This window comes from Glycine max, chromosome 1 (genome assembly GCF_000004515.6).
Source record: "Glycine max cultivar Williams 82 chromosome 1, Glycine_max_v4.0, whole genome shotgun sequence".
Taxonomy (NCBI): domain Eukaryota; kingdom Viridiplantae; phylum Streptophyta; class Magnoliopsida; order Fabales; family Fabaceae; genus Glycine; species Glycine max.
Window position 1 is genome coordinate 42,882,442 of NC_016088.4, and position 12,195 is coordinate 42,894,636.

At 31.5% G+C, this 12,195-nt stretch overlaps 1 protein-coding gene across 1 annotated transcript; it reads right to left on the reverse strand.

Annotated features, from left to right (window-relative positions):
- Nucleotides 1-898: 898 nt before the first annotated feature.
- LOC100794182 (dnaJ homolog subfamily B member 1) lies at nt 899-5,567 on the reverse strand. Its single transcript, XM_003516918.5, has 3 exons — nt 5,113-5,567; nt 4,322-4,731; nt 899-1,522 (listed from the first exon to the last, which is right to left on the reverse strand). Exons 1-3 carry the CDS (start codon nt 5,275-5,277, stop codon nt 1,084-1,086), a joined length of 1,014 nt encoding a protein of 337 aa, XP_003516966.1. The 5' UTR covers nt 5,278-5,567; the 3' UTR covers nt 899-1,083.
- Between the last annotated feature and the right edge of the window lie 6,628 nt (nt 5,568-12,195).

Sequence of the window (12,195 nt, forward strand, 5' to 3'; positions counted from 1 at the left end):
ATCCTACATAAATTCAAACAAATGACTTAATAATATAGCTCATTTGGCAACACACTTGAATTTGTGAGAGAGAATTTGGATTCAATTCCCAAAAAATAACGTCTAAGAGAAGGACAATAAATTTTAAATGTGGTTATGACCCGAATTAACGATTATTCTCATAGTCTACCTAGAGAACTAAAATTTGTGAAAATACCTCATGATCCCACCGAAAAAATCAAATGTCTTAATTAGGGTGATTAAAAAAATCAAATAAATGATCCTGTCAAAATTTCAGATAAGATGAGGACAAAAAAAGAATCCTTCCACCCCGCTTTGAACATTAAATTTCTAAAAGAGCACAATGAGAAGCTCAGTTTCAAGTAATTACACCAGGCTCAATCCCCTTGCCACCACAAAAGGCTCCACTTGGATTAATACTTAGTTAATGCCTTTCTTGCCAACTCATCCAGTGGAAGTTTAGAGCAAATTGTGTTAGGATGTGCAAAGCCAAGCCATTGAAATTATCATGTCAATGTGTAGGAAATATTGATAACTTATCCATTGAATAATATTTTTAATTTGAATTAATTTTAACAATTTAATCATATTTAGGCTTTGAACTTCTCATATACCCATAGTTCCTTGATTAAGTAACTAACATTTAAATATATATATCTTGATTCTGGATAGTAAGTGCTAAAACTTCGCCAATAAACAGTCTAACCACCAAACACGTGCAAACTCATTATGAAGTCAATAAGTAGTTTCAACCATCCCTCCAAAGTGTAGGTGGATTGCTTAAATGATTAAACGGATTTATACAACGAAAGAGAGATGACAAAAATAAAGATCCAAATCTACAAGTGTACAATTGAATTCTTCCAAAACATTTTTGTAGAAACAAGTAGGCAAGTGGTTAAGAGAATTTTTTTTTCCATCAAGACCAGAAACTACATAAATATGAAACAGCAAACAAATATCAAACGTCCAATAGACTGTTCTAACTGAAAACCATCTCGCAAAGGGAAAGAATTTACATTTGAAAAAATAATTCCAATCTTACACGATTCGGTATGTGATAAGGAGAGGCATCACCAGAGTTTAAGATGTCAATAATCGTTTAATGCCAGTTTTCTGCTCGGATGTGAGTCTAGAGGGGAACTTGATATTGAACTTGATCCTCAAGTTTCCCTTTTTGGAAGGTTCCTTGGGAATTGGCATACCCTCTCCTTTAATAACTTCTTCGTATATCGGACTAATGACGGAGTTGGTGGAGACTGTAAGATTCCTCCCATCAAGTGTCGTCAGCTGTCCTGTGTAACTAGTCAGAGCTTCAACAAGAGATATCTTCTGTGTGACAACAAGATCATTGCCATCCCTTTTGAAGACACCATGAGGTTTCTCATCAATAATAAAAACAAGATCAGATGGTATAACTCCTCTTTGTTCATTTCCTTTCTCGGGAAAAGTTACTTTTGTTCCTCTCTTCCAGCCCGGCTTGATCTCAATGGTTAGAATTTCCTCTACAGTGATGGGCCTCCTACACAATAAGAAAACTAGTAGATTACTCGCTTGGTCACTATATCACTTTTAATATACCTAATGCCAACTAATAAAAACAGGGGGAATGACTTTTCCTTGTCTGTGTAAAGTAGTTGATTATAAAATAGTTTTACAACTGAGTCATTATTTTCTGGCACATGGATTAAGTCAATGACATGACATGCAATAAATATTAAATACCCTTCTATTTTCTGGCACAGACTAGTCAATGACATGAAGGAAAATTTCCATGAAACGAGAACCATTTATGATGAGAATTCACTGGTTGACATGAATTATCTGGACTGTTAGACATATATTAAAGAAATATGCATTGTAGATAAACATGCCAAACTCCTAATGTTTCTCAATTAACACAAATTTTAGTGTGTTTTTGCTTATATGCTCGCAACCTCTCAAACTTAAGTTTGCTCCACAACAACCATTGCTTCTTAGTTTTGGTGCATTGGAACTAGTATTAATCAATTTGTAAACACAGTTTTAATTTGCAAGCATAAACAAGAAAATTTGAGGTTTCAACAGACACACACACACATATTATAAGCCAAAGATCTCAATCAGATGCAATGAGTGACTAAAACATTTGCACCTATAATCTACTGAAAATACACATGTTTCACTAGAGATATGGGGCCTAGTAGAATGTTCTAAACCTCCTCATCAACCCTTAAACCAATATCTCTCAGCCAAGAGATTAATCTCAACTATCAATTGAATCCCAAAAAATTCCGTAACCTAATCAATGATGTCTTCGTCTAAATGCCCACTTTAATAACATCTGTAACAAGTTCTCACTTGATGGCTAAAACAGCACACAAAAGTGGCATTTGATTTCATAGTTATATTCAGATGCAAAGCCCAATTTCTATCAACTACAGTCACAAAGTAAGCCAGGCAAATACTAAGTTGAAAACTTCTCAACCAACCAAGTTCCAACAATTCAATCAAATTTCAAAATTCATTTTTAACAGTGTTGTTAAAAAGTGGCGATGGCTGTGCCATGGCAGATTGCGGTGGTGGATTTCTCACAGACTGCCATTCTATGGCCATCGCATGGTGGATTTCACATGGTGGCTGCTTTTCATGTAGTGGCCATGGCAGTAGCAACGGACATTGAAGAAATAGTGGAGTGTGAAGAAGATGAAAAAAGAGAGACAGCAGCAGAAATCAATGAGGGAAAAAGAAAAAAATGAATTTTGGGTCATTTGACCCAACCCAAACCAGACCTAAATTAAAAACCCTAAAACCCAATCCGCAAGTTGGCCCTCAACCCCTCCTTTTTTCCGTTGGAACTTTGTGACTACTCAACGCTACCTTGCAAGGAAATTTTATGTGTGTGTGTGCCCACCATGCTTCTGCGACGCAATCCGCAATATTTATATGGCAGATTTTCGGCTGACCACTATGATCCGCCTTCGATAACACTTTTTTTTCAATCATTTGGATACACATATTCTTCAATCATGCCTTAACCATGAGTCCAACACCATACTCTTTATCACAAGTCTGATAGATATAAAATCCCCGAGTCGTTATGAATAAGGAGAAAACTTAGATACAATAGTTTATTGTTTGTATTGTTCTCCAATCAAAAATGATGTTTTATCTCACTAATCAAAGCTTTCATCTTGGTAACTAAAACCAGCAGCGATTTCTGAGATAAAACACCGATTTTGATTGGAGAATAACACCACGAATACCTTTAGTAGTATTATGTATCTGAGTTTTGCCCTATCAATAATGGCATATGACCGTCAATGTACCCACCGCCAACAATATACTATCATAAATGACCTCTTCTTTTACTATGAATGGGCCTAAACTGAATATTTGTACATGGCTAAATTCCCTTTTATATCTTGAATGCCAATAAACAAATCATTTATCCCTATCCCAACTTTCCAAGCATGTTAACCTCTACATTTATGATTTAACATCCTCATTTTACTTGTAGATTCATTCACCTCAATATTTTGGGGTACTGAAACAACTAGCACAAAGTGGTATATACTCCAAAGAGTTAACAGGTCACTCTAGATTAAAACAGTAGTAATATGAGTCTTTTAACTAAGGACCAGTGTTATTTACGTGGATGGTGTCACATGGCAAAAGGCCAAAATTCCACCATATAAACACGCCACTGCCCCTTATGGTGCCGCCATGGCAGGCCTCCCTTCACAAATAACCTATGGGAGTTGGCAAAAAGTCCGCCATGACAGCTATTTAACAACACTGCTAAGGACAATCATATCTCCTCAACTTTTGCATTTATGGAACATAAATGACATTACTTTTGTGCTGATGAACATACCAAATAATATGGACCAACAAAGGCAGGAAGTTATAGGATGCACATGATCAATTGAAAAATAATAAGATAAATACACAGCACTTATATATATAGCAACAATTCCGCCTACTGAATAGAAAATGATAAAATATATAGTAGTAATAATCTATATCTGTTAGAAGCCACAAAAGGATTTTTGTATGAAAAATGAAAGGAAACAAATCAAACTCTGAGCATATAGTGAAAAGTTGATTACTTTGAGCCTACAAAACTGTAAACATATATTTCAATTTCAAATCTACCAAAATTATCAGTATCAAATACAAAAAGAAATATATAACAAAAGCAAATGATCAAAACTGAATTGGAATTTAGTAAGACAAGTTCATACAACAACAATCACATTTACAGCAAGCAACTTCATATGTTCTTCATGAAATTAAGAAAAGGAAGAAGAGAATAAGTTAAACAAGATAGATAGCTCACCCACTGGCATCAATCACATCCCTGGAAATCTTCATTTTTTTGGTAGTCCCTTTGTACAAATCCTCCAAACTGCATTGCAATGTTTTCTCAATCGGCGCACTTTTCCTTAGCACATTGCCAGGGCCTTCGCCAGCCGCACTCCTACTAAATGAAGCAAAAAGGTCATCCGCAAATCTGGGATAGCCAGATGGACCGGCACGGCCACCCATATCCCCCATTCCATAGGGACTTGAAAATCCAAAAAACTCCGAGAAAATATCATCAGCACTTCTTGGGTTGAACCGGAACATCGTGGGTCCGCCATCACTGCCACCGGAAAATCCACCAGCACCTGGGGGTGGCACCTGCCCTTTCAATCCCTCCTCACCATACTGATCATAAACACCCCTCTTTTGCGGATCACTCAAAACCTATTCACGAATCAAATCACCAGCAAAACCCATGATTCCAATTATCCAAATCACAACAAAAATTATTTAAAAAATTGCAAAATTGGACACCCAAATGATCAAATTGTAAGAAAGCATAGAAAAAAAATGGAAACTTTGATAAACCCATCCGCTTGTTTTCACAACCCAATTGGCAATACATTGAGATTGGATGGAATAAATATTGATGTAAAATCCACAATTCCAATTCTCCAAATCACAATTAAAAATAATTCAACACCTAAGAACTCTAATTGAAAGAAACAAACAAAAACATTGAAAACTTTGATAAAAGTTTTAACTTTTTTGCACAACCCAATCGGCATTACATTGAGACAAATTGATGGGTGATAAAAAACATACATCATAGGCTTCTGAGATTTGCTTGAATTTGGCTTCAGCATCCCTTTTGTTGTTAGGGTTCTTATCAGGGTGCCACTTCATAGCAAGCTTGCGATAGGCTTTCTTGAGATCCTCATCACTGACATTTCGATCCACTTGAAGAAGTTTGTAATAGTCCACACCCATTTTCCGATTTGCCTTGGCCGGAGGAACGTGCGCGTAGTTAAGAATCACAGGTGGAAGAAAGAGACGAAACAAGTCATATCACAAAAACTTGCCAAGATTCTTCCACGAAAGAAAATCTTTCACCCAACAATTTTTTTGAAATATTCCAAAATTACCCCGTTAGTTTCTTGTTTTTTTCTTTCATTATTTTCTTTACCATTTATTTCATTTTGGTTTCCTTTTAGCCGAGATCCTCCTTCCTTGTTGTGACCGGTCTTCGTGGAGGTGCATTACTGCGATGATTCGTTGGCAACTCATAGTTGTTATTGTGGTTGGTGTTGCAGTTTAATGATCGAAGTGTGTTTTTTTTTTTTTCGCAACTTGGGTCTGTCTATGTGGATAAACATACAGATTTGTAATAATAATACGGATGATGAATATGTATAACCAAAAATTTTAAAAATATATTTTTAATATTTTTTTAATAAATTTAGTTATAATTTTTTATAATATTTATGCAAATATTATTACATTAAATAAATTTCTGTTTTTAATTTTATTATAATTAATTTTGATTTAATAATTTTTTTTATATATATAAATTTTAAATAAAAATTATAAATTTAATAAAAATTTATATAAACCAAAATTAATTATTAAATTAAAATTAATTATCATAAAACTGTAAATATCAATTATTTTATAATATAATTAATCTATTAACTTGATTGATTAGAATGTTATATTAATATTATAAAAGTTTGAAATCTCATACTTATATAGTCTAACGGAAACAAGAGTCTTGTAGTAGTATTAGGGCTAGTTGTCCATCAACTTTGGAGTCATATGTCTTTTCCTTTTTTATCTTTTAGGGTTGATTTGCAATGTCAAATAAAATAACAAATAAAGTACAAAGTAAATTACATTAAATACTCCTAAGATTTCGAAAAATCATACATATATTCTATGTTTGTTAAATCTTTTTTTTAAGGGATGTTTGCATAATTATATAAAGTAGTGTTATGTGTGATTTAAAAAAAGTTCAGGAAATGAGAGTATGATTTATAGAATATAATATAAATTGGGTTCAAATATTAAGATTATTGATTTGTTAAAATTACATATAATTTTCTAAAAAATAAATTTTAATTTATTTTCTACAAATTATGAAAATTATAAAAATATATATATATTTTACTAAATTATAAAAAAAACTTATACTATTTTAGAGTAATATATAAAGAATGTGTTATGTGTAATTTGAAAAAAAAAATCAAGAGGTGAGAGTATAATTTACTTATTGAATATAATACAAATTAAGTTCAATAATAAGATTATTGTTTTGTTAAAATTACATATGATTTTCTAAAAAAAATGCTTTTTTACAATTTATGAAAATTATAAAAAAATATACTTTTTACTAAAATTGTACTATTTTATTGATGCAATTACTTTTATATATAAATGTTATATATATTTTGACATAATAACATTGTATATATATACTATATGCAATAGGTTGAATATTATAATGATTATTATACTATATTATATAATTTAATATATATATATATATATATATATATTAATATTCATTATATTGCATATATAGAGAGAGAGATTTATCAAGATGCTAGACAATCATCATAAGATAAGAAACATGTTAACTTATCATATCTCCTGATAGCACAACACAAAAAACTTAATTATTCTTTATGATATAATATGATTATCTTATTTTATTATATCATGACTACCAAACAAATCGATATGGAAAGAAATATTGAAATGGGTTAGATTATTATAAACCCCAAAAGTTTTGTTAACCAAGTTGACCTTGTAAAGTGGTCAAACTTATAAATACATCCTATCTATATATAGCTATCATATAAACAAAAATTTTAGCAGCAAGCTCCATGTACCACATGTTTTTTTCTTACAGAATCATGCACAACATGTTATGATGGTCATTTATTTTCTTTTAAATTTTTGTCTTTTAACATATACATATTTTTTGTTATATCTTTTAACATTTACTACTTACATATCTCTCAATATTTTGGCTTCAATCTCCGACACTTTCTTAGAGTTCAGAGTTGCATGGGTGTTACCATGTTGTTTGCATCATCACTGTCGGTGCTTCTCAACTCTCCTCTTTGATGGTGCTCTTGCCATCGGAATTGGTGGAGATTTCTTCACCCATCGGTTTTAAACGGATAGCCATATTCAACCCGAACCCGTCCAATAATCACCCCTTGTTATATGATATAGATTTACTAATTTCACTCCCCTATAATAAAATAACCCTCTCACCGATTATTCCCCGTATATATTCCCTTATAAGTTATATATTGTGAAAATGTTGCAGAGCAAACACAATGATATATAATAACTTGTGTATCGATTGGCGAAAAGAATTGCAGTTATTCCCATTTTCCTATTAAGGTTCAACCAAAAAATTGTCAAAAGTGACTAAAATATTTCTATCAAATTCACAATTGAATAGTTATTCCTATTGGCCAAATGATTACACTTAGGGGTGGAAATGAGCCAAGTCAAGTCAAGCTTTAATAGACTTGAGTTCGGCTTGAGTTGAATACGTAAGACTTGAGCTTGACTCATTATTTGCATAGGGTTTTTTTTTAAGGCTCGGCTCGGCTTACATAAAAGTCTGGCTTGGCCCACGAGCCTATTTAAAAGCTTGCTTAAAGACGTCTTTGATTAATTAATTATTTTAAAACCTAGTGAAATATTAACTAAAAAAAGAAACTTATAAAATTTTATATAAGTAATGTACAAATCCAAAAATAATTGATAAACAAAATCATATTGAATTCAAGTCGTTAAAGCACAAAGCATATCAAAAGAAAATAAAAAGAGCATAATATTAAAAAATGTATGGATTAGAGATGGTTTACACTAATATAGCCAAACAAAAATTATTATTAGTTAAATTAACAATTTTTAATCCAATTTTTGAATATATAATTATATTAAAATATTTTTAAAAAAAATATATCTACAATAATTTCATCTTAGTCTACTCAAGTTATATCTTATATACTATTGATCGAGGTCGTACCCGAATCAAATAAACATTAAAAATGCAGTATCTAGGAAGTGATCCTAGGTCGTCTCCCAACGAGCAATGATCAACCAAACGTTCATAACAGATAGTAATAAAACGGTAACGAATTGGGGGGTTGTTTGTTTTTGTAAATTAAACAGCAAGTAAATTTGAATTAGAAAACAATAGAATTAAAACATGTTTCCCCTTGATTCACAAGCAAGTCTCTTATTCTAGGTTACGAGAATTTATCTTTAATCAGTTCAACCACTTAATCCAACCCTAAATTAAATTACTAAGCGAAAATTAACATAAAGTTGTCATTATGTGATTCAATAACACATACATTAATTAATCATGAACGAAACTGATCATTAAGCATGAATGTAAATTAAGCGTAGAGGCAATTAATCAAGCACTAAGTATACATGGATTAATAGCAACAAATACAAAGTAATTAGTGAAATGGAAAAACTGATATGTATTCAATAGTAATAACAAAACATCAAAGAGAGTTGTACTTGATCCTCAAGAGAAAACAATGTTGGAGACTTAGCCTTCCATTAATCAATAGAAATGAAACTGTAGATTGAAGCCGAAACGAAATTGGAGAAAACGAATTTTATTCTACGTGAACAGTGTACATGAACAGTAATAAAAATTGGAATTCTAAAATCCTAGAATTATTCTCCTCTCCGAAAAAAACTCCATAAACTAAAACTTCGGTGTTGTTATATAGGTCTCCAACCCCAAAGCTCACAAATCTATTTTAAGTCCAAGCCCATAAACGAAATAAAATAAAATCTGGACAAGATAAGATAAGATTGGATGAAATAAAATCTAGATGAAATAAAATATGGATAAAATAAAATCTAGATAGAATAAAATTTGGATAAGATAAGATTTGATAAAATATAGTTATTATTATTATTATTGTTAGTTAAACAAGTCGGCTTATCAAGCTTAACTAGCTTTTTTTATAGGTTGAGCTTGGCCTTTTTATCTAAAAAGGTTTTTTAAAAAGCTTGAGCTTGACCTTTATACTAAACAAGCCGAGCCGAGCCAAGCCTTACATAAGCCGAGCCAAAAGCCTTCGACAAACAGTTGGGCTCATTTCCATCCCTAATTACAGCCTATCCAAGGCTCACTAAATAATACAAAAGTTATCTTTATTTTCTTTCTAAATTTTCAGATTTATTCTTAAACTCCTGATACATTTTCTAAAAATGCATGTGGATAATCATAATTATTATTGAATATATCATTTCACCACTGGTTGGATTTTACAAGTTCAATTACTGCATCTCCTCTATACGTCATTGTATTGCTACTTATCGAATCTTCAACCATATTTTCACTGTTCATTTTTAACTTACTGTTTCCCATTACAAATTAATTCATTACTACGTTTCAACTATTCGATGATTGTAACCCGAAAATAGTTATTTTTTTTCCATGCAAATCCTGCAAACAAATGTTGTCTTCATCCCTAAATGTGATCATCCATCCTGTATGAAAGACCTGCGCCTCATATCCTCTGAATGTGCTTTATAAAATCCTATCTAAGGTTCTGGCCAATCTCCTCAAGAAGGTTATTGGGGAGCGCATCTCAGGAGCAATCAGCTTCATTGAAGGAAGATCTATCTTGCACAATGCCCTCATAGCTAATGAGATTGTTCATCACATGAAGTGTAAGGGAGGTAAGCATGGTGAAGTAGCCTTAAAAATTGATATTTCTAAGGCCTACGATCGGGTTGATTGGCATGAGTGTATCTTATGTTGTGTGATTAGGCATGAGTGTATCTAAAAAAATTTGTTAGTGGGAGCAAGAAATAGTTTTAAATATTTTTATAAAAGTAAAATATCATAAGATATTATAAAATATATAATATTATGATAAAAGAAATTTAAAATACTCTACAAATTACAATTGATCTCTTTACATTTTTATACTTTTAAAATGTTCTATGGTTTTTTTATTATCAATATTATCAAAAATATCTTTTTTATGTATGTAATCAAACAATCATACAATCTTTCATCTCCTATACAATTTTGTATTCTATTCTTCACGAAATTCATTAGAGAGAAACATCTTTCAATTGTTACGCAAAATTAAAGTTATCATGACAAGAAAGTATATCATTAGATACACAATATGTTTTATAATTTTCACCAACATTTGAGAAAGATCAATAAAAGTTTCAAGTTCACTTTCAAGTCCCATAAGTTCCACACAAGAAAATTTTAATTTTCTTAAAACATATCCTATAGTCACAAGACATTTCCTTCCTAAGTTTCCATTTTTTTCAATTGTTTTTATTTCACTTTCTTCTTTTTTATACATCACTCTCTAGTTGTTGTTCTTTGATTCTTCTAATATTTAATTATACTAATTTCTAGTAATTTTAATTATCTACTATTTATTGCATCTTATATTATCTTATATATAAATAAAAAATAAATCTAACATCTTATATTATTTTATTTATCTTATATATAAATATAAGATAAAATAATATATTTAAAAAAATAGAAGATAAAATAAATATTCTATTTTGTCTTATCTAAATTATACATATATATTTTCTATCTTGTCAGTTTTTTATAATAAATATTATTATTATTATTCTTTTTAGATGTTACATTAAACATATGTTCTATGTGGTATTTTTTTTGTATTATTATAATAATAATGAGAATTTAATTAACTGATTTAAGGTTTGGGTTTAAACATATAATTTTTGTATTGAATGTCTTATTTTTGTTTAGACTTTAGGTTAAAAAAATCTAATAAAACTATTTAATTTTTTATGGGTATAATTATATATATATATATATATATATATATATATATATTAACAAATAAAAAAAATCTGGTGGGAGCAATTGCCCCCACGACAGAGAACAGCTTGGGCCCCCACAGCACATAACCTGCATCCGGCCATGCTGATGCTATTGTTCCATGCAGAGGGATTCGTCAGGGCGACCCTCTGTGGCCGTATCTTTATATTATATTGTGTTGAAAGTTTGACATCTTTGGTGGAGAAAATGGAGAGGAGGGATAATTTTCATGGTATTAAGGTAGCTCGTGGAGCACCGATTATCTCCCATTTACTTTTTGCTGATGATTGTTTTATGTTTTTTAGAGCATCTTCACAGGAAGCTGATCACATGAAGTTCATTCTTAACATGTACGAGACTACCTCTGGCCAGACCTTAAATCTTCAAAAATCTGAGGCGTACTTTAGTGGGAATGTGGACCAATCAACTCGCCAGGATATTCTGTCCCACATTAGAGTTCGGGAGGGCTAGTTGAATGCAAGATACTTGGGGCTGCCATCCTTGATTGGAAAGAATAAAAGATCAGCGTTTAAATATATCATACTCGTGGAGGGGTAGAGCCATATCTTTTCCCTCATTCGCTTTGTGACTAGCTCTAAAAGATGATGAATTCCTTTTGGTGGGGCTCAAGACGCAGTGATCATAAAGGTATTATTAACTGTTTGTCTTTGGAAACTTATATGGCTTTAATCTCACTCTTCTAGGGAAGCAAGATTGGGATTTGATCTCCACCCGAGAAACTATGATTGCTAGGATTTTCAGAGCCAAATATTATCCAAGACGGTACTTTTGGATGCGAAGGTTGGTACAACACATTCAGTAATCTGATGCTTGAGGGGGAAAGATCATGGAATGAGAATCTTGTCCAGATGTTGTTGTTGGATGAAAATGAAGCCAATGATGTGCTGAGAGCCCCTATCTATAATTGTATTCATTCAGATATCAGAATTTGGGGCCATGAGTCTAATGGTAATTACTGTTAGGAGTGCATATAAACTATTTATGAATAGTATTGTTAATTCAACCAA